The sequence below is a fragment of the Hyaena hyaena genome, unplaced genomic scaffold (assembly GCF_003009895.1).
Source record: "Hyaena hyaena isolate Hyena2069 unplaced genomic scaffold, ASM300989v1 scaffold_466, whole genome shotgun sequence".
Classification (NCBI taxonomy): Eukaryota; Metazoa; Chordata; class Mammalia; order Carnivora; family Hyaenidae; genus Hyaena; species Hyaena hyaena.
In genome coordinates, this window is record NW_024081099.1 from 378,607 (window position 1) to 402,184 (window position 23,578).

The 23,578-nt window shown below is 36.9% G+C and overlaps 1 protein-coding gene across 1 annotated transcript in view; it reads right to left on the bottom strand.

The window, feature by feature from the left end:
- The window catches only part of SEC24D (SEC24 homolog D, COPII coat complex component), a 106,449-nt gene that overhangs the window by 16,928 nt on the left and 65,943 nt on the right, over positions 1–23,578 (bottom strand). Inside the window, exons 11-19 of the mRNA XM_039253818.1 lie at positions 19,260–19,384; positions 14,361–14,552; positions 13,676–13,769; positions 5,677–5,793; positions 4,709–4,879; positions 3,586–3,682; positions 3,308–3,453; positions 2,158–2,296; positions 1,237–1,355 (exon numbers count right to left, since the gene is read on the bottom strand). Of these exons, the coding sequence (XP_039109749.1) occupies positions 1,237–1,355; positions 2,158–2,296; positions 3,308–3,453; positions 3,586–3,682; positions 4,709–4,879; positions 5,677–5,793; positions 13,676–13,769; positions 14,361–14,552; positions 19,260–19,384 (1,200 nt within the window). The remainder of the gene's footprint in view (positions 1–1,236; positions 1,356–2,157; positions 2,297–3,307; positions 3,454–3,585; positions 3,683–4,708; positions 4,880–5,676; positions 5,794–13,675; positions 13,770–14,360; positions 14,553–19,259; positions 19,385–23,578) is intronic.

Below are 23,578 nucleotides of genomic sequence, written 5' to 3' on the forward strand. Positions count from 1 at the left end.
ATCCTTCTGAAGTGTGAGATACTCCAGACACAGACTGATGTTTCCAGAGCTATAAAACAAATAGTAAAGCTGGGGGTGTAAAGTGCTCATGACTGGACTATATCCAGGTACATCTGGTGGGCTCTGTATAAATTAAACAAGTACACTGTGAAATAGTACTGATATTGGAGTTCAGTTACTAAAGTTCCAAATCTTCTAGATAATAAACACGATTGACACTCACATACAGATTCAAGAGTTCCTTATGTGACTGTCAACACCAGGAGACAGAAGAATGGATGGCTAATTCAATCACTTAGAACAGCCCAGAAAGGAATTTTTGTAAATAGTCCTAGCTAATAACTGTGTTTTATTTTCCTTCTTTACCCAGATTATGAAAGTTGGCCCCCAGTTTTATCTACACCATCTCTGCTGCTAAAGGCTTACTCTTGAGTGGGGTTTCAGATGTCCTCTCAGCACTCGCTTCTGACAATGAGTTAACCAGAAAGTTCTCCCATCTGTTGCTCACTGTCTTCTCTTTCAATCCAAATTCTATATTCAGATACTCAACATAAAATTATGAAAAGTGGCATTCAGCTTTGACTGACATAGGGAAAAATGTGAACAAGAGAACAGATACAAAAATAAATGGGAACATGAGGTTCTTTTTATTTTACAGGAGAGAGTCTAAATGAGATTTATTTAAAGGATCTTCTAAAATTTTCATATTAGTAGATGGTACCCGAAGACGTTTCCTTTAAAACTCTTCATACCTGTTATTAACCTTTAAATATATAGAATTCCAATATTTATAAATTATATTCATGCTTATAAAATATAAAGAGGTCATTCCTGCCATTTGCTCATGTCAACTATGATTGTTAACATACCAAAAGATATTTACGCACACACATTTCTCAACCAAATATCCCTCTTATAAGCAAAAGAGAATCTCATTTATATTATGACATTTCTTACATATAACATTCTGTTATTTATACATAATGTAGTGACTGTCAACCCAAAATGCACACATAGTTTTTGGTTCATGCCTCTTGTAAAGCCACTGAGTTTTTTAATGTTAGCTATGAAAAGACGATAGCCTCTCCAAATAGCAGTCTCAGTCTTCTTAGTTGTATAGTTCACTACGAACAGCATCTAAGTGCCTGGATCAGCATAAGCCTTCAGTAGCTAAATGCTGAAAGAACACATAATTGCTTGTAACACTTTAGGATCTAAGGACAATAAGTGGCTTACCTGGCTTGCTGCAGATGGACTCGCACAATTCTTCCGGTAACATGCCAACATATGGGCAGTCTGATTAACCAAAATTTCCCGGATGACCTTCAAGGGCTGGTGTAGAACTGCTTTAAATGCTAGTTGCACAAAACAATGAAAAGAGCATGAAAGCTCTGGCTCAGAAATCAGTCCCTTCAAATGGTAATAATAATAAACAAAATGCTATTATCTTCAGACCACCCACCAAAGAATAACAGTGTTTAAAATGTTGAAGTCATTTGATAATGTTCTCCATTTTACTAAGTATGACAACATACTCAATGGAGAACAATGGCCAACCTCTAACAAAAGGTAGGTAATTAGTCCAGATTTTTTCCACAGATTAGAAACAGAACTCTATACACAGAGGAAAGAAAGACTAATTTGCCACCTCCTGATGTCCTGAACTCCTACAGACTAGACTGCTGTTTCTTCTAAACCTTGATGTAGAATTTCAAAGGGGATTATAAAGGGGAGAAGGAACCAAAGAAGGTCCAACTCAGGCCCCTGGAATTTCATAATTATCGTGGTGTGGATAAGCAAGTTCAGCCTAACATTAGAACAGTCTTCTTCCATTATCCCCAAGTGCCAGAGGGCATACTCATATACCACAAAAAAAGTCTAAGTATTACCTTTCTAAATTTCAACTCAGGAATCCCCATGCCCCTAAGAAGGAAATTTTGAATAAAACTGTGTAGTGTGGGCCTGAATGGAGATATCTCAATAATAATCTGGAATCAGAAATGCAGAGTATTCTCCTCGACACTCTGTTTTTATGAATTTGCCCACAGAAAAGGCTGTGCTGCCACAAAAGTTGTCAGTTACTAATCAATTAACCAACAAGTCTTGACTGAATTATTAGGCAAGATACACAGCAGCACAGGATTAGTGGGGTGGTACCTGACTTGGCGAAGAAGTTGATAAGGGCATCTGTCTCACAGCTCTTATAGAGATCAGCCAACTGGGAGCTGCAGTTCAAGCCAAGATTGTGAATCCGGAGTCTTCTCTGACCTCCGACGGTTGTGTACAGCACAGCACACTGCAGAGGCAACATCAAGGACACATGCTTTTACGCTCTGATGTCCACCGAAGCTAGTCTGATCTTACACTTACAGAGCACTGTGTATGTGTTTTAGTGTTGTGTTTTAAACTCAAAGCCCTCTAAATCTCTCCACAGATGTTTTTTATATTGTTGTTAATGAGTGAACAATAACAAATAAGGGAAGAATAATGACAATTCATACACTGGGTCTTTATGTAGCATTTCAACTGGTTTAAACTTAAGTTTTAACTTGGCTTTCACACATACGTATCTCTGTGCATCTACTATCAGTGTACTTTCACATATCTCAGATTTTATTACCAGGGATTCAGGTTCAAAAACAATACTTTATGTTTACAAACACATAGCTAACTTTGATGATGTACTTAAGTCTTATGCTGATGACATATATATTTTAAGAATGCAAACAAGTATCCCTTCTTCAAATGTCTGTGACCAAAAATAAATATTAGAGTTCTTTCTCAACTTAATGATAACCTCTCTTTATTATTTAAGGGTGATACCAGTATCTGAAAACTATGACCATTAGATATAATCGTTCTTATTTTAATTCAAAATCTCCATGGCTTCTAGTTAATTTTATTTACTACAAAACCAAATTCTATTTATACCTGCATATAACATAATGATGTACCTAACATGGTGTCTAACATATGGTAGGAATGCAACAAATGAATGAACAGATACTAAAGCCTGAAAGAATTGAACACTGCTGGTATCAGTTTGCTAATGCTTACAATACTGACCACAGTTTGCTGGGCTCTCATGTGAGGACATACAATTATTACTTTATACAATCAGCATATATAAATCAGGCTCTGGAGAATACACAACGGAATGCTATAATCTAATGACTTTTGTCTTTGGAGAAATAGAGTTTGATTTCTTTATAGAGAGACTGACACAGTTGATGGTATTTTAGTCTCCCCAGTGATTGCTGTCAGTAACAAACTAAAACACAAACGATGGGAATAAGCTTTAAATCACCTGGATTAAGGCTCCACTGTCTTCACCAAGTTTGTCATCATGCTTGAACTCCACAGTCACTGCCTTGTCACAATCAATGGCTGCCATTTCTACATCAGTGGTGTTGTTCATAAAAATTCCACCAAAGAAATCAGTGGCTCTGAAACCTAATGATGAGGAAAAAGGGAATTTTTTGCTTCTATTAAATTTATTGTAATTTTCTCTGTTGGCCTGTTATTAATTTGAATAGGAAACAATTACCCAATGGAGACCTGAAAAATAGTATAACTGAAAATTACCTGTGCTGGTACGGACCCTCATGATAGCATCAAATCCTATTTTCTTTTCAATATCATTTCTGAGGTCATTCAAAAATTGTTGGCTATCCATATGCATCTAAAAAATAAAGTAGAATCAATGCCCACCAGATGGCAGCAAAATACTTAAAATAACAATTCCTACTTCTTAAAATCTTAATTAAAACCCTTATCCAGAAATCTGAAAAACAGTTCTTAAAGATTTTTCAATTTTATTTCATTTGCAATCTTTTGTCTTATCAAACCCCTTAATCAGTTTACAACATAAGTCTATAGCTACGTGATGAAAAATAATGTTATTGATGATAAACAAAAATAGATGATGGTTAACATTTGTCATTTATGCTGAGGGAACACTTACTTTCACTCCATGTTTCCATGGATAGGTACTTAAGAGGCACTCCCCTGACCCCTTCTTCTCAGGTGAGGGCAGGTGACTTATCTGATTAGTAAGTCTGAGTAAAGAAAGTGGGTGGGCCTAGCTTAGTCTATTTTGTATCAATTCTGTATCTTCTTTCTGGGAGGCATCCTGCCCGCAGGAGACACACATTTATTACCTCTCAATATGGTAAATTTTGAAGTACGTTTGTCCACAGGAGAAGTTTGTACCTATGCCCACCCTGTGCCTGGGTATATAGGTGTGTTACATTGAAGGGTAAAGCATTAGCAAGCCCACTTGCCCACAGACCTATGTCTGTACAGTGCTGACATTTTTACTATCTCGTGCCTCTCTCAATCCAAGACCGGAAGAGAAGGGTATAATGAATTGATGCCCAAAATTGTAACAATTTAAAACACAAAGTCACTTTCAAAAACAGTATCTTAAATATATTTAGAATACTGAACTTTTTATATAGAATATATTTTTCCTCATCATGGAATCTTACATTGAAATTCACTTCTGAGGCTAAATGAGCTCAATCTGTTCCCAAATACTTAGAGAGTAGGAAAGCAATTGCCTAATCACATATACATGGTCTCCACTGGCTCTAGAACTTATTTGCCAGTTGTCCACAAGGGGGCACAGCTTTCATAACTTATGATTTAAGCACCAAAAGTTACACAGCAGTACAAAAACTTGAGGTGAACAGTTGCTGGCTTTTACCTGGAAATTGTTGTATTTGTAAAGAGTTCCTCCAGTGAGGTGAGGCACGAGACCCAAAGAGGCCACATCCACATACTGACTGGGAAAGAGGAAGAGGGTCACACAGCAGCCGTGAGCCACACAGTCCTTGGCCAGTGAGTCGTAGACATTTGTTTGGGGCTGGAAAAGTATCTGAAGAAGAAGATGCACAAAGGGAAAAAGAAAAATCACAAAATATTTTTGGTTTAAATTTTTTTATTTCTGTTGAATTCTTTTAAAATGACAGAAAAAAATTTTCCAGTTAAGTGAACTGGACTGAAGGAATGAATTACGGTTATCATCTAAGCAACAGCCATTTATTGAGCACCCAGTGTGTGCCAGGCTCATGCTGTGTGAAACAGATGTGTGTGTGCAATTTTATTTGATCCTCCTACGATGCTAATGAAACGAACATTGCTGTCTTACCTTTACAGACCTAGATGAAGCAACTTGTCTGGTGTTATGTGGCCAGTAGCTGGATGCCTACAGCATGGTCTTATCCCTCCCACTGACTTTTCTACGCCCTACCCCATGGCGATACTGTCGGAGGGTTTGAGCAAAGCACGTTGTGAGCATCAGGTACCTCTGTTTCCTGTCTCAGGAGTGCTGCTGTTCTATGGTGCTGGCTACATTCTCCCTCTATCTTCTTCCTGCATTTCCCTCCATTTCTCTCCCATTTGTATTATAGTCTTATCACCCAGACTCTTACACAGTTTATACATGAAAAGTTTGAGGCCTTATTTTAAGTTTACTTCAGATATTGGTTTCTCTAGGAATATAAAACTTCTTAAATTATTTGCCATTCAAAATATTCTCATAATAAACAATGTTCTGGATTTATACATTGCATTTAGCTTCTCTCCCTTTCTTACATGAAGGGTGCATTCTTTCTTTACCCCCCTTTACAACCTGACTTAACGATACTTCAAAGAGCCATTGTTTACAAATACCTTCTCTTTGTCCGTATTAATCAGTTTTTTGTCATCTCTGTTTTTGAGCTTTCCTGGTGCTTCTGCAGTGGGCAAGGAGGAATGGAAGATGAACAGCTTCCCAGGACAGTCTGCTGCCTAAAGAAAAAAAAAATTACAGAAAATGTCCTGGGTGGGAAAGTTCTACTTTAAGGGAATCAGAAATAAATGAAAACACAGGGACTTTCTATGAGCCAAGCACCATACATTTGTCATTTAATCCTCTCAATACCCTTTGTGTTCCTAGGCAAGTACTATTCTCTCCATTTTATAGACTAGGAAACTGAGGCTTAGATAGGATTGTGATTTGCCTAAAGTCACACAAGTTGTAAATGAAACAGCCAATATTTGAAAGTAGGTCCATATACATGATGCTCTGACAAACTATTAAAAGGATGTATTACAGGGAAAATACTTTCTTGTTTAGCCTAGACTTTCAGGACCAAGTGAACCCCATGATGAAAAAGTAAAACAGAATTCCTAGGATCATGATGCAACAGAAGCTCCTCTTTCAAACCTTTAGTAAACACAGATTAAACCTAAAGTGGTGTTTCATGGAAGAATGCACATGAATGTAGCAGTGTTGTGGCAACAGTAGACACAAGGAACCAGCTATCAGACAAGATGACAAAAGGAAAAATATGTGACGAGATTATACATCTGTAGTTCCTGGGAAGCAACAAAAAGATGAATTTAGGTTCCACAAAAGTCAATTCTGCATTAAGAATATTTAAAATCTTATTTAAGGACCTAAGAAATAATCCACTAAGCAAAATTTACTGAGATTGAATGATTTGTTATACTGACCCCTCCGATCTTGCCTTTCTCCAAACTATCCTGGCGTATTGCTGCCAGTGCACTCTCTGAAACAAAGGTAACTGTTCTGATCATGTGTGGGGCACTTCTCCATAAGAATCCTGGACACTTTCTACTTTGTGACAAAGTCCACATTCCTTTATCTGTGTGGGAGCAGGAAAGGTAAAACAGTGTGAGATGGGCTGCTGCAAGCAACTGCTGGGTGCAGCTCTATGCCAGCCCTTCACACACATTTCTTATTTAATATAACCTTGTGCAGAAGGAACTGTTGTCTGCATTCTTAGGCTAAAAAACCTAAGGCTCATCACTTTGCCCCAGGTCACACAGCCAGTGACCCTCTGGCCCTTCAAGGCCCTCTGGAGTTTAGCTGGAGTACACCTCTCAAGTCTACATTTCCTCACCCCTGCCACCCCTTACAGGGGAAGTTTCTGCCACATAAGCTTCTTGTTTTCCTGCAATATACCACGTGCTTTACACACTTCCACATCTTTGCACATTTTGTTCCTTTGGCCTGGAATCCATTTCTCCCTTTCCGTGGCCTGGAGCTGTTGTATGCAAAAGTCGGTTTAGCACCACATGGTAGTGTGTCTGGGTCAGCGGTAAGATGTGTTGTTAAGTTATCTGCTATTACGAATAAGATATATGAGTTTGTGAATAATTCCCTAAAATACAAATGGATAAAATTCAAGCGTAGACCTGTCCTAATGTGTCTCACTAAGAGACATGTAACATTTTGTGCGTGGGTCACAGAGGTGGGGTCACAGCTGGCACGTGCGGAAGGGTGTATAACCCATGCCCGTCTCGTGCTCATCGTGGCCATCAGTAAGCAGCGATTTTACTGCTGCATTAGTCTTCTACAAATTATCGATACGGCATAAACCAAAACAAAGGCAAGGATGAATGGAGAAGCAGAGATAGTGACCCTACACGTATACATAGGAAAGATATGCTATCAACACTGTGGCTGATTAAGACACATTAGTTCTTGGGGCCCCTGGTAGCTCAGTTGGTTAAGCGTCCCACTTTAGCTCAGGTCATGATCTCATGGCTTGTGGGTTGGAGCCCTGCGTTGGGCTCTATACTGATTGCTCAGAGCCTGTAGCCTGCTTCAGATTCTGTGTCTCCTTCTCTCTCCACCCCTCCCTCACTCACACTCTGTCTCTCTCTCTGTCTCTCTTTCTGTCTCTTTCTCTCTCTCAAAAATAAATAAACATTTAAAAAAAAAGACACACTAGTTCCTATGACCAAATCTGAGTAAAATTTATAGCAATATTGAAAAAAATGCTTAAGTTTTTAAATTCTATGACTAATTTTTTTTCATTTATATCACTCTCATTGTTTTGAAAGTACTTTTTGTTTATTTTGTTTTTTTTAATTGAAGTAATAGAAAAGGTATAAAATGATTTTTTTTAAGTATTTATTTATTTTGAGAGAGAGAAAAGAATGAGCAGAAGAGAGTCAGAGGATCCAAAGCAAGTCTGTGTTGATAAACAGAGAGCCCATCATGGGGCATGAACTCAAGAACTGTGAGATCATGACCTGAGCCGGAGTCAGATGCTCAACCACCCAGGAGCCCCTAAAACATTTTTTTAAAAGTGCATCTTCTTCCCGAGTTTTCTTGGCTGGCCACCCAGTCCCTCTAAGGAGTTCACTGTCAATCCATCCAGATATTCCCTCACTTCTATCTATCTAGTCTCTGCTCATACAAGTGTTGTACTTGTATACCACGGTACTTGGGAGCATGAATCCTGGTTCCAATCTGTGTGGATAAGAGACCCAACTGTTTTATTAGCTGAGTGATACTGGGCAAATTACTTAGCTTCTCTAAACCTTACTTACCTAATACATGACACAGAAAAAATAATAACTACATAAAATATTGTTGAGAGAATTCAATGACCAGTATATGGTATTAATCATGACTAAATATACATAATTGCCTTGTTAATACTACTCATAGAATAAAACTCTGAAGAAAAAAAATCAGGGCTGAATAAAGAAATAAAGTCCAGGAACACCTGGGTGGCTCAGTCAGTTAAGCATCTGACTTCAGCTCAGGTCATAATCTCACAGTTCATGAGTTGGAGCCCCGCATTGGACTCTGTGCTGACAGCTCAGAGCCTGGAGCCTGCTTCAGATTCTCTGTCTCCCTACCCTCTCTCTCTGACCCTCCCGCACTTGCACTGTTTCTCTCTCTCAAAAATAGATAAATGTTAAAAAAAATTTTTAAAAACACAAAGTCCAAAATTGAGAAAAATATAGTAACCATATTTATTTCTAATTCATTAGCCAATTATAACGGCTTATTATTAGACTTATAATTTCATTAATCACATAAAATCTTCTGCAAGTAGCAATAAAAGAAAAAGTTCCTAGGGATTATATGCTCTACATCCCTACAAAATGTTATGTTTTTACCAAAATCTGATTGTGTCCACACAAGTGTATCATATAGAATTGATAAATGACAATGACACATGTCATTTTTATTATGATGGAAAACAGTTTGAGAAAGGCTGGCTGGAGAACGCATTGTTCAAAATTTAACTCCAATGTCCATTCCTCTGAGAGATGTGTTAATATCACCCTCAAGAGAGTTGGCTGCCTCTACCTCCATGTCCCCACTCTACTTTGCAGATAATACTTAATCACACTGTATCGCAACTTTATGTATCCGACTGTCTTCTATAGGTCACAGGCTCATGAGGAAGAAAGGACCTTGATTTTTCTACAGTGTTTCTCCCTAGAGCTTTCACTCTATAGGTGCTCCATAAATTTTAGAAGGGAAGAAATGTGATGCATCATGTGCAAATCAAATTTAGATATACATGAAGGTACTTTAAAGATAAATTTCCCAATTCGTGACATATTTGAAGCATAACCATTAAAGGCCACTTCCTTTCAATTTGCTGCCTAATACTATTTATCTAGTTTTCTGGTAAAAGTAATAGCTAACTCAGAAAAACTATTGTTTGGCCAAATAAAAAGACAATGCTAGAAATTCACATATAGCTGAGTTATGAGTGTCACATTTTGAGAGGAGATGCAGACTCTGACAGACTGTGAGAAAAAAGACACTAAGAAAACAAGATGCTGTGGTCACAGACATATATGCAACAGAAAAAAAGTGTATCAAAGTCTGCAGTTGAATAGTTCAGGGACTTTTGAGAAAGTATGCATAAGAACTTTCCAAATCTTCCCTCTTTGTGACAAATTAGCACATGTTTTTTGTTAGTTTTTGTCTACTTTCTGTGCTTCAAGAAGTTTATTACAGCTAATTATATAAGGATTTCACTTGGCATCTATTTGGTAGAAAATAAAGCGCTAATTCAAATGGGGGAGTCTAGTTCTAAAATGTCTTCACTTGGACACACAAAAAACCCTGCACTTGGATGTTCCTTCAGTTTCTACTCCCTGTCTACTGAGGGTGAGACTCTCACCCCTGGCCTCTTGTTCATAATATCCTGAGCAATTCAGCTGAACAGCCACAGTCCTGGGCTTTCCAAAGTTCCTCTCTGCTCTCCTCCCCTGGCCTTTTGGGGAATATGAGCAATAAATATCATGTGTTGCATTACAGAGTTACATCTCTTCTACCACACTGTAAGCAAGTTAGAAATAGAAACAGTAGTCTTGACATTGCCTTACAAAATATTTAATAAATCTTTCTTGATTGAAAGAACAAGTAAATGAATGATGTGGTCTTCTCAATATTTAGACACTACCTTGCAAATTCTCAAAAATGTTAGTTCTTTGCCTAATAATGACTTCAGGCAAGCATTTTAGTGCCCTTGTATACAAGCTACTCAAATTTAAGTCTAATTGCTTTTTGCCACAGAAATCCTAAAAAGATGATGAGATAGTATCACTGTCAGAGGTAGATAATCATACACACAACAGACACACATGTACATGCACATGCACACACACAACACTTTTATCCTATTTGGAAAAAATGTTTTCTTCATCCAAACCTATAAAGTTGCTACAAGGTAGAAAACATAACCTGCAGACAAGCTCCAATTATATTACAGCAGTTTCTGCTCTTGTACAATGAATTATAATTACCCAGAATCTTCTGGCAGATGCAGAGGAAACTTTTTCATTAATCTGTTTTTTTATATCAACTATCTATTTATAGCAAAGTTTTGAGCCACTGGGTCCTCAGTTGGTTAAGCAAAGGACTCTTGATTTTGGCTCGGGTCATAATCTCATGGTCGTGAGATTGAGCCCCACGTCAGGCTCCACACTTAGCATGGACCCTCTTAAGATTTTCTCTCTCTCTCTCTCTCTCTCTCAAAAAAAAAAAAAAAAGTTTTAAGGAAACAGATTAAAGATACATATATAATAGAATCACCAAAGCAAATGTAAAGAGCTAGAAATCACCAAGAAGGTCATGGAAAGAAAATAATTAAATTTAGAAAATTTACCCTAAGTATCATTGGTATCTTTTTTGGTAGTTAAGGCTAGAAGAAACATTAGGAGTTAGAATGCTTGTAAAAACTGACTCTAGGAAACCAGCCAGTGGCTCTTTCTACATGTAAGAAATTAATTAATATGCAATAATATCTTCATTTAACATTCTACACAAGAAAGAAACTGTCTCCTTAGTGTTTTCTCTTAATTAAACCATTAATGAAAAGCTTAGGGCAAGATGTTAAGTCATGGTTACATGAAAGATTTCCTAGTATAAAAGTAACATACAAAGTTGTATGGGGCAGGCAATTTGCTGGTGAGTTAACATAATGCAAGAATGTTCTTAGAGGCTGCAAAAGGAATAATAATCCCTGTGCTGGTCATTCTCAAATACAAATGATCAGTAGAACAAATTGAAGAGTTGATGAATTAGAATCTCTGGGAATAGGGCCAGAAACCTGCATTTTAAAAATGTAGCTGCCCTTTAACACATGACTCGGTGACTCTCTAGTCGAAGAGTTAATTGTGTTGCTTATCCTTGCGCAGAGCAGGGCACCATTCCACCCTTCAAGAAGACAGGTGCTGGCGAACAAGGTCGGCTCTGCCAGCAGGCACACGACAGCAACTGCCACCAACATTATGTCCAACAGTGTCACTTTATAAAGGCAGTCCCCTATCTTTTTAAAAACACAACTCTTTACCTCTTATAAAGATAGTTCTTTTACTTTGTAAGAAGAATGCTACTTACTAACTTTGATATTTGTGAAGTTATTCTGAGTTGTCACATTTAGATATTAGTTCTTCTGATTTTTAAACTTCAGTGTAAAGCTATACTTACTCTAACAAAAAAAATTGCAAATACAACAAAAAATCACATGCAAAAGATACAAAAACACACCGGATGAAAGGAAGTGGCCTCTGCTACATGAGCGCTGTGATTGCTGACTGCCCCAGCTGTGGTGCATGACCAGTCTCCAAGAACATTACAGTTATACCCAACACAATGGTTTTGCGGTAATGCTTCATAGGGAACATCATATTTTGGACACACGGAATGTATGGAGGCAAATTTCCTTTATCCATTTTGTTTTCTTTCAAAGCTGCTAAGCAGTGTCTAGACCTCTAGACCAATGTAAACCCATTGTTATAAGACAGTATTGTTTCCTTTCAGAAAAAAGGGGGTTGAGTGGGGATTCTGCACTTTAGTGCCCTAGAAGATATGCCCATATTCTCCATTCCACTCTATTGTCTTAACTGATATACTGGCTTACGAATATCAATTCATCTTTCCTCTCAGGCACTAGAACATGAATACAATTATATTCCCGGTACTAATTTCTGAGAGCAGAAAAACTCGCTGGGCCATGTACGATGATCATATATCAGGAAATTCACATGCCATTTCTAGATACCTTACTGGAAAAAAGAACAACAACAAAACTCTTTCAAATTGAAATAGAAAATATTTGCTTTTTGTAATGTGGAATAAAATAGAAATTCCCAATTCTTTCTGTAAGCCAACCAATGATCACTATTGGTTTCCACTAGATGGACCCTAACATGTCCAAATCATTTTAAGATATAAAATTTATTTTTAATTTTATGTTAAATTGAAATGTATTCTGAGGCTTTTTGAGGGACATCTGCAAGTTTTTGATTCAGTGAGTAAATATTCTGAAGATCAGAAAACCCATGTAAGAATCACTGTACTAAAACCAAACTACAATATGTAGACACAAAATTTATGTGGAAGGGTTTCATAAACTCAGTTCTATAGCATTACTATTGCTATTGCTATTGTTATTGGCACTAGCCATTTTACTTTAGAAGTTAATTTCAATTCAACTTTAATAATAAAATTAAAAAATAAATTTTTAGGAACTAGCTATGCAGGGCAAAGTGATCTGACTCTTGAGCTAAGGTAATAATGATTAACAGTCAGTACCTGTCAATCATTTTGCCTTCTTCAGACTGCTGTCTTTATTACTATGAAAATGGCCCAAGTCATTAGGGCTCGGCTTCCCAACTGAAGACACAGCCAACCTCACATCTGCTTTTGGCTTTCAGCAATGCCCTGTGTGGCATTCACATCTGCCACTGTCAGGGGCCCTGCCCTTGCATGTTTGAAAACCACTAGGAAAGAAAGGGTGATGGAAGGATTTTTTTCCCTTCATATCTGGTAGTTCTGATATTGTTGAAGTAATTTTAAAACAGATCATATAGGGCCCCTGGGTGGCTCAGTCAGTTAAATATCTGACTTCGGCTCAGGTCATGATTTCACAGCTCTTGAGTTCAAGCTCCACATTGGGCTCTGTGCTGACAGCTAAGGGCCTGGAGGCTGCTTCAGATTCTGTGTCTCCCTCACTTTCTGCCCTTCCCCCGCTTGCACTCTGTCTCTCAAAAATAAACAAACATTAAAAAAAATAAAAAACATAAAACAGATCATATAAAGTTCATATAAAAGCCAAAGGGAGGAGTTAAACTGGAAATCCTGACAAAATCAGTTCCTCAGATGATGATAGTTCTGGAATGTAAACGCTGGGAGCAATCCATGGTTTTGGCCATTTCCTCCCAAGATTTGTAGGGAAGTTTGGAACGGGTCTCTAGCAAACTACATGCTCTAATGAAAGCTGTATTTTCTTTCATAGATGAAACTTCGTGTGTGTGTGTGTGTGTGTGTGTGTGTGTGTGTATGAGTGTGTGTGTCTGATTTTAAAAATTTATTTATTAGCAATGAAAAAAGACTTCTCACCTTTAGTGCTTCCATGCCAGCCTGGATGACAGGAGCAAAGACAGTCTCATTCTCATTAGAGTCTGCAAACATCTCTGGAATCTGGTCCAATAAACTGTAATAAATGAATAAGTAATAGGTTTTAAATGTTAAGCATATTTGTAATAAGCCTCAAGTAATAAATCAACATTTCAAGCCTAAATGCATATGGTTATTTTATGCTGAACACCTATGGGTGACTTTCACAGGTAATCCCTCAGGGAATTCTATCTTGGCATGCTTTGGAACCAAAATTTATGATTTATTTGGGACAATTACAAAAGCATACTCTTTGTAAATATTTTTTCACTATTTACATATTTGACTTCTGAGACTATAAATTCTTGGAACAATGGCTATATCTTTAGCTATTACCATCATTGTTGAATATACTCATCAATATGCAGGAAATATCTCCTTTGCATAACCTTTCTAGCAAAGAGAAGGAACTGATCTGGTTGAGTATATTAAAAAAACAAAACAAAAACAAAACTTCTCCCTTTTAGATATTGCCGTACATTTAAAATAGAAGTAACATAAATGATAGAGCTTTACAACCCATATGTTAAAACCCCCTTGCTAACCACAAAACAACATGTGATTAAATCAAAATAATTCAAAACAGATCCCTGATTTTTATCTAAATCATAAAACACTTGATATTTACTTGTGAATCACAGATTGGGATTCTTGATAGTTGACAAGGAAACCATCCAATAGAGGAACAAAGACCTCTCCAACATCGGTCACCACCATCATCTGAGGCTGGGCCAAATTGCTCTTTACATTAAAGAAATGCAGCACTTTGTTATATGTGATAAAACCAACTCGGATTGCAGAAGTTTCTTCTTGCTCTTCCCTATGAGAAAAACACAATGTTTGAAGTTCTTTCATGTATTTATGAGAGAGGTTTCTATCAGAAATTCAGTAAGTATACCTTCTATAAAATAAATGGAAGATATATTTTAAGTTTTGCTCTTAATGAATGTTTACCATATACAAACAATACTGAGTCACAGTAGGGGATGGGGGATATTACAAAAATAAGTTGATAAAGGAAAAAATTCTCAAAATTCTAGGCAAAAAAATCAAACAGATATGAAAATACATTTCTTTGTTTAATATATGTGTTTTCAATGCATAGCAATTGCAAGGTGTGCTTTTTTTTTCGTTAATAAACAAGCTAGGCTTATTACATTCTTTATAAACAAAGCTCTCTCAGAAGTCACAACAAGGTCAGAAGAACAAATGGAACATCTGAAGCAAGAGAAAGGCACACTCAGATTACAAACAGGATAGCTATTTTTATCCAGAAAGGACTTGTTCCTTCTGTGTGATTCTTTTCTTACAGATTCTAGAGACTCTCAATAGAAATTTGCCTAGATTTTGAGAGCTATACGCCATATAAACATACCGTGTAAATATATTTTAAAAATCACATATGTGAATTGATATAATTCTAAATAGGTAAGCAGTTGTGATGTCATGGCAAAACAATAAAAGTAGTAATTCTAAAACCATAATGAAAAGTAAATTTTGTTTATGTATTTATTTTGAGAGAGGGAGAGAGAGTGCATGCCCAAGCAGGGTGAGGGGCAGAGAAAGAGAGAGGGAGAGAGAAAATCCCAAGCAGGCTCCGTGCTGTCAGCACAAAGCCCAATGCTGCTCCATCTCACAAACAGTGACATCATGCCCTGAGCCGATGTCAATAGTCACTTAAAAAACTGAGTCAGCCAGGCACCCCGGAAGTAAATTTTTTAAAAAAGTTCCAAGATAAGGCCTTAATCTTCCTGAAAAGAGTATAAGGCATGAATGTATATTCAAGTCTATACTTGATTTGAGTGGTCTAAACTCTCATAAATGTTTTCCCAAGTTTCTCTTTGTCTCCTCTGACCCTCCCCGCTCCTACAGCACTACTTGACGAGCTTACTGACTTTCACTGGTGTATATAACAGCACTCAATGGTTACACGACAGACACAAAAGATATAGGCCATTTTTTTTGATCCTTAGATATCAGTAAAACTTATTTTGCTTAGGGACAATTTTTTTAAAAGAGAACCTAGCATGCTCAGTTCCTAAACTCTGTACATATCATAAAGAGTTGAGTATGAGAGAAAGGAAAATAAAATATATAGTTGAAAGTATCTGAAGTTCATATTGTTGATCCCACTATAGGCTTCCCAATTTCTTTGATGCTTCAGCAGAGTACAGGCTGACAAACTATTGACTTTAACCTCTTTATTTCTTCTCTACTTCCTTTAATAATTGAAGGTATTTGTTCTTCATTGCAGCCTTCATGAATGGGTAGGCAGATTAAATAGATCCTCATAATCCCTTCCAAAAGCACTTGGTAAATGTTTATATTGTGGACTCTTGCAAAATTTTCAGAAATAGTATCCTTATCCTTTGTAACTGCACACAGACTTATACACACACACACACACACACACACACACCCCTGAATATCCTAAACTGTATGATTTCATGCAACTAACCCTTATACAATACTGTACCCATGTTCTCCCTGCCCCCCCTATTTGTTAGAATTTGACTCTTTAACACCAAATACAGATACTCTTCCTCTCTCAAACCTCCCCTGATGCTACCAACCATAGTTATTTCCTCTTCTCAATTTCTACAAATCATTCTCATTGGGCTCTTAGTATATAGTACCTGGTAGTTAACACATCATGAATCCTTGACTATGGATTTATAGTTTATGTTCCCTGCTCCTGCAAGGTTTAGTATAACATGGGGAATTAGAGGTTTGCTCAGGATTATTATTGTGAAGGTGAAATGCTGTATTTAGGATGGCAAGTTAGAGCTCAAATTGATAAATTGATTGTATGCATCTTTTCCCAACTCCTGCTGAGTGATGTCACCTTGCTAGTTTAAAATCAGCCTGGCTAGAAATATTTTACACCACAGGGATGAGCAAACACTACAATAAAGGCTTTACTTATTTGAGATCCAGTTTACCAGCACACCACTGGTTAAGCTCCCATTTCTGAGTAAACCTTTTATTGCATAAGGTGATAAATGTCCAGAAAATCCCAAAAGCATTTATTTTCTTTTAATAGTTAATTTAGAGTCAATTAAGGCAAAAGACACAAAAGAAAAATTACAGAGAAGAATCTGGATTGTTATTTCCCATTGGATTTGAAGATTTTCAAATGATGGGAAAGGAGTATCCTGGGATTCACAGGGTTCACTTAAAATCTAAATTACCATTTTTAAAAACATCTAATCAGAACATTTCACATTATTGCAAAATATTATAACATGTTTTCATGGGAACATATTTTTTTAATTTGTTTGAGAAACAAAGAACTAACTTAAAATTTTCTTTTTCAACAGTATAACTGCCTTGTTAAATCATAACCAAAAGAAAATGAAATCTCAGTCTCTCCTTCATATTAATTCTATATAAATTTTATAAAGGTACATAAGGGATATCAGAGAGAACAACCTGTCCCTCAATACTTGTCCCTATTATTTTAATGGAATGAATCTGACAGGCCATAACTGAAGATGTTAGTAACTGGATGAACTGGAATATTCCAAAATCAAGCATTTTGAACATTTTAGCTACAGGAGCAGTAAAAACAACCAGAAGAAAAAAAAAAACAACAACAAACCAACCAACTGCTTGATCTGAACAAGAGATGAAATATTTCAAATCTTTTCTTTCCTGTTTCAGAGAAGTCAGACAGAAATGGCATCCAGCAAAATCAAAGATGTAAATTCAAAGTTAAATAGTAAATAATGGGGCCTTTACTTTTCAAAAGATCAGCTAAGAGATGAACATACCTTAGACATTAATCTAGACTTATACTGTGCTTTAAAAAGTTACTTGGCATATTACCTGGTTCAAAGAAGTAAATCAAACTGATGGCTATCTTGCCATAAAAAGTATAAAATTATATACCTACAGACACCAAAATAAACTTTGGGGAAGAAAAAAAAGCAACCAGATTTGTTTTAAAAGATAAAGGGAGAAAAGGTATTTTGGCTTGGATAGAAACTTTGAAAAGGGACATTTAAAAGTAGCAGGGAATAACCAGCATCATTTATTGTTTTCTCCTATCTTTCACTGAAGCCACAATCTGCTCCAATGAGATATAAAAGTCATGATGACAACTAAGGAAGGAGTGTGATTTCATAACTCATATCAATAGGTTATGCACTTCATATCAGCACTGTGTTGAAAAGGAGCAATGGGTTGGTGAGGTAATCCGGAGAATAGGATAGTCCAATTTAACCAGTTTGAGAGAAGGGAAAGAGAGAGACATCATTTCCAGAAACTATAGTTTTCTTTCAGACGAATCAAGCTCCAACTTCAGATTTAGAGTTAAAACAGCCCTGTGAGAGAAGTTTATGATAAAGTCAGCCCTATTCAGCAGACAGTCCACAGTTCTCAAGTATCCCTGAGAACGAGGTAACAGAAACTACAGTCACAAACTGTCACCAGGCACCACATGCCTTTCTTATGCCCCATCTTCAACTTGCTCCCAGCTCATTCTTCATTCTAGAATTCAGTTTGAAATCACCTCAATGTTTTTTAAACATCCCCAACTGCTTTTCCAAACCATCCTTGAGAATATTATGACTTTAGCTTCATAGATACAAACAAAGCTACTCCTGGGAGGTCCAGAGTTCACTCATCTGAGCCTCACGTGCACCAGTGAAGCAGCCACATGTGGAACGAATATAGAGGATGGACACCCAAGGACTCAGGACGCCCTAAGGGCTATGGACAGCCCATCCCTCAAAGCATCCCTTTCTAGAACAGAGATTGTTCAGGAGATATAGAGGGGTGGAAGATGTTGAGACTGGTTCAGACACTAGGGTTCAGACGATATTTCTCAGCCTCTTTTATTTTCTTAAGCGTGTCTCCTCTCATAAAGGAAGACCTTCTCTTGGTCCCAGGTCTCCTTACCGGATGGCAGTTCTCATCCTAAACAACTAGTTTGTATACTATGAAAAATAGCCATGTTTGCCGAAATATCTTTCCACCTTTCCTTTTGTGCACTGCCCCCTGTTGTGACAAGAAAAGTGATCTACCTTATGCTTTAGGTCACAGGACCTGGTGGCAGTAAAGTGGCAAAGGGGTTTAACAGTGTATAATAAGGGCCTAAAGGAAATCTGGCTAAAAAGCCACCATGTCTGCCATAAGACAACAGTGCAGTTTACTGGCATTCCTTAGAACTCTATCTACCACATGCCACAACTACCAGTTTCCACTGGAAAACCAACCCCTTTGAAGATGGATAACAGACATCCAAAGTCTTTCCCATCACACTGTTGGGATTCTCCTTATAATTAAAATGTACTCTGAATCTTGTTTACCATAGACTTAATTTTTATCAGTTTGTTTCTTTTGCTTTGCACAAAAGATAACTCTGACTAAGGACTCAAAGAACTGGTGCTGTTTAATTTATAAATACTTACTCAATGTCCCCATTAGCAAAAGATATCCATGGGTCATTCAGCACTTGTTTTCTGGCCAATAAATTAATTCAGTAATATTGTGCAAATTAGAAAAATAATGGCAGTTCCCTTACTTTGGCAGTTTTTCCAGCACAGTCTTCAGTTCTTCACATATGAGCTTCACAAGACCATTCTTGATGTTACTATATGAAACATCAATCATGAAGATAAAGGCTGGTGGGCTGGGAGGCTTATTTTTCTATAGGAAAGCAAACAAATCACAAAAATGTAATTATAAAGTATATACATTGCATAATCAAATTAAAACACTCAAACCCTTGAAGATATCATCACAAACTTTTCATTTAACATTTTAGGATATAACATCTGTGGAATTAAATCATTTTCTAGAACACAGTGTCTGATGCTATAAAAAAAGATAAAAGCTGTTTCTTTTCCAGGGTATGACCTCCGATAGACTATTGAATTTGACGGGATTATGATATCCAACAGTGAAGCTTCACTTCTGTGGCACCCTAAAGACCTTCTCACTACAAGTACCCAAGGGTAAGTACAGTCTAATGGCCAACTTTGTCTACAACCCTCTCCTTCTAATAAGTGTGTCTGGAACCTTAACAAATTGTGCCCCCCAAAAGTACATACACTAATTGACATTCGTCTTGAACTAGTAGAATTTCATTAACTTGATAATGCTATTTTCAAATATCTTCCTTTGTAAGCTCTTTCAGTTTTATTATATACTAAAATATAATTGTACACTTTGGCACTGTACTATAGTATCAAATATTTACCCATTCTTTATATATTTATGGTAAAAATGGAATACTGGGCCTTTTCTCTATCTGTTTCAACAATCACTATAACATAAATCAGCTGCTATATAAATGTTTTGTAGCTTTTGGTCCCTTTACTGGCTGGTGTTCAAAGAGCTCTTAGGAAGTGATTATTCAGTTACGTCTTAGAAAATATTTAGAAAACAGCCACAGGCAAGCTTAGTGACTCAAACAAACAAACAAACAAAAAAAGAGTTAAGGCTAATTCAATTTTTAACTGTATGATAAATGACAAAGAATGTTCTAAAGTAAAAATGTATTTTAACTATTACAATTATAAAATTAGACGATGATGCCTCCAATTCATCTACTAATTCATTCTCTAGCTACTACAAGGCTAGAGGTAACAGTCTTTTAATAAAAGTCTGTCATTTGAAAAAGAAAAGAATTGTAGGATTTAAAACTCATCAACATAGAAGCTTCATTATTTTGGCACATTCAAAATCAGGCCAACAAAGAAATGAAAGAACTCTACTGCTGTCTGTCTGAGCAATTTTTTTTTTTTTTTTTGCAAATCATTCCTGATTCCCATCTAATCTAACTTATAAAGTAGACTTCCATTGACTTAAATCAAATAAAACTCATTCATTTCCATTAATTAAACCAAAGCCTCTTTGTGACCAACCCAAATGTGTCTTACTATTCTTGTGATCTCGCTTAAGTTTGCCATTACTAGTTCCCTACTGAATAGTTTCCATAAGTCTATGGAATCCTTTACTGTAACTTGTTTTCTATGTATGTGAAACTAATTCATCATTCCTCTAAATGATATTCTCTTCTAATATCTCTATCTCTATCAATATCATCAGTAAACACCAATTCAAAGGCTTAAAAACATGACGTTACATTTAACTATTCCTTTTCTTTTTTCTTTATTTTTCATTTATTTCTGAGAGAGAGAGAGAGACAGCATGAACAGGGGAGAGTCAGAAAGAGAAGGAGACACAATCTGAAACAGGCTCCAGGCTCTGAGCTAGCTGTCAGCACAGAGCCGGATGCAGGGCTCGAACCCACGAACCATGAGATCATGACCTGAGCTGAAGTCGGACACTCAACCAACTGAGCCACCCAGGCACCTCTTCTTTTCTTTCAACCACTGAGTCCCACTGACTATTCTTTCAAAATGCTTCTTTCATGTTTTACCCAGTCCCTACTCTTAACTATCCAGAAGTTTGTCATCTCATGCCTAGAAAACTCTAATGACTTCATTATTGACTGTCTTTTTAGTCAATTACTCCATCCTTTGAATCTAGCTCACTTTGTACAGTCAAGCTTAACATGTATGAACTTTATAAAACTCCGGTTTTCCATGACACTTTACCAAAACCACTCTGTTAAGAGGTCTGTCACAGACCTCTTGACTGCAAATGAATGACTTTAAGTAAAATCCAGTTTTATCCTTAAATCTCTTTTATCTATCCAATTTTAGGCATGGTAGACCACTTTCATTTTTTTACCTGTCACAGCACTGTGGTGTCATTTCCTCTTCTGCTTTTCTGACTGCATTTTCTTATCTTTCTCCAAAGGACACTCTCTTCCCTTTTGTTACCACATGCTTCATCACAGAAATCTCATTTACTAAGCACCTCTTTTAATTAGTCACCTCTACACAGGCGACTCCTCAAATTCTTACCCATCATGGTCTCCTTTCTAAGCTTCAGACCAGTATTCCATTTAACTATAGCACACCTCCACATAAAGATCCTATCAGCATCTTCACTCAGAATTTTAGCAGGTAAGACAACATTTATCTCATACTGACCTTCTTTAGAGAAAGCATGATTCTCAAAAATACTCTTGGGTTTCAAATCTCATTTTTTTCTGTGGAATTGTCCACCTTTGTTACCAACCACAACCAGTTAATTGTGAAGCTTTTCTGGTTCCAATACCCAAATTTAGACCCTCATTTACTCTGTCTTTAAAATTATTTCTTTTTTATAATAAGCTTGTTTAAAGATCTTCTTTATTTATTCATTTATTTTTGAAAGTGAGTACACATGCACATGAGCTCAAACGAGTGGGGGAGGAGCAGAGGGAGAGAGAGGATCCTGAGCAGGCTAAACCTCCAGCCTGGGGGCTGACTCAGGACTCGATTGCACCACCATGAGATCCTGACCTGCGCCAAAATCAAGAGTCAGACGCTCAACTGACTCTTGCCCAGGCACCCCCAAAATTATTTCTAATTGTAGTAAAATATACATAAAATGTGCTACCTTTACTATTTTTAAGTGTACAGTTCAGTAATATTAAGTACATTCACACTGCTGTGCACCCATCACCACCATCCATCTCCAGAACTTTTTTATCTTGTAAGACTGAAACTCTGTTAAACAATGACCTACCATTCCCTGCTCTCCCCAGACCCTGGCAACCACCATTCGACATTTCTACATTCTTGTCTCTATGAATTTGACTACTCTAGGTACTTCATATAAGTGAAATCATAGTATTTGTCTTTTATATGACTAGCTTATTTCCTTTAGCATAATGTCCTTAAAAGTTCATCCATATTTAGCATGTGTCTACATTTCCTTCCTTTTAAGGCTGAATAATATTCTGCATATATATTTATCACATTTTGTTTATCCATTTATCTGCGTATGGACTCATGGATTACTCCTACCTTTTGGTTATTATGAATAATGCTGCTATGAACATGGGTGTGGAAATACCTCTTTGAGATTCTGTTTTCAATTATTTTGGGTATATACCTGGTCATTCTATTTTTAACTTTTTGAGGAACTGAACTGCTATGCTCCCTTTATTTTCTCCTACATGGACTACTGCATTAATTTTCTAATGTCCTTCTGTCTCCATCTCTTTCTCTTATTATACAAACTGCTGTCAGAATAAATGGTCTGATCTCAAAGACAATATAGATCACAATGCCACTGTCTCTGAGGACAGGATATTTACTGAGTCCTCAGAGTCAAGCACAGACCATGGCACAAAGAGTGCTCAATACCACCAAATGAATGAATAAATGTATGGATGAAAGAATTAAGGAAACAACTTCCTCTTTACCTTTAATGATCTTCATGACCTATGGAATTAACATAAATTTCTCAATGGCCTGGCATTTAAGGCTTCCCATAATACCCATGTAACAAACATGTATAAAAACCAGGAGATCACGGCTATGATACCAAACCCAGTGGAATATAAAAACTTAGTCTGTATCTCAAAACAATTTCCCAGCTTTACTTCCCATTATTTCTTAATACACATTCCTTCAACTAATTTAAGTGTTTGCCATTTTCAAACATTTCCTATCCAGAAGTCACAGTCTAATGGGCCTGGGCCAAGAACTTGGCCAGAAAAGTATTTTGTTTGGCATAGTGTTTTTAAAAAATATTTGAATATGAATGTGTTTTGGGGGAAAGGGAACATACTCTCCAATTATCCTAGTCCCCATACTAACTCCGTGTCACTCATCTACAATACCTGCCTTGCCCCTGAAGACAGTGGGATTAAGTGGCAAATCCTCTGCTTCTACTGACTGTTTAGTTTTCTCTCTCATTTCCACAAGTCCAAACTCAGCTCCTGGTATAACCAGCTCCAATGTCACTTACTCTTTGAAGCTTTCCTTGATCCTCCAA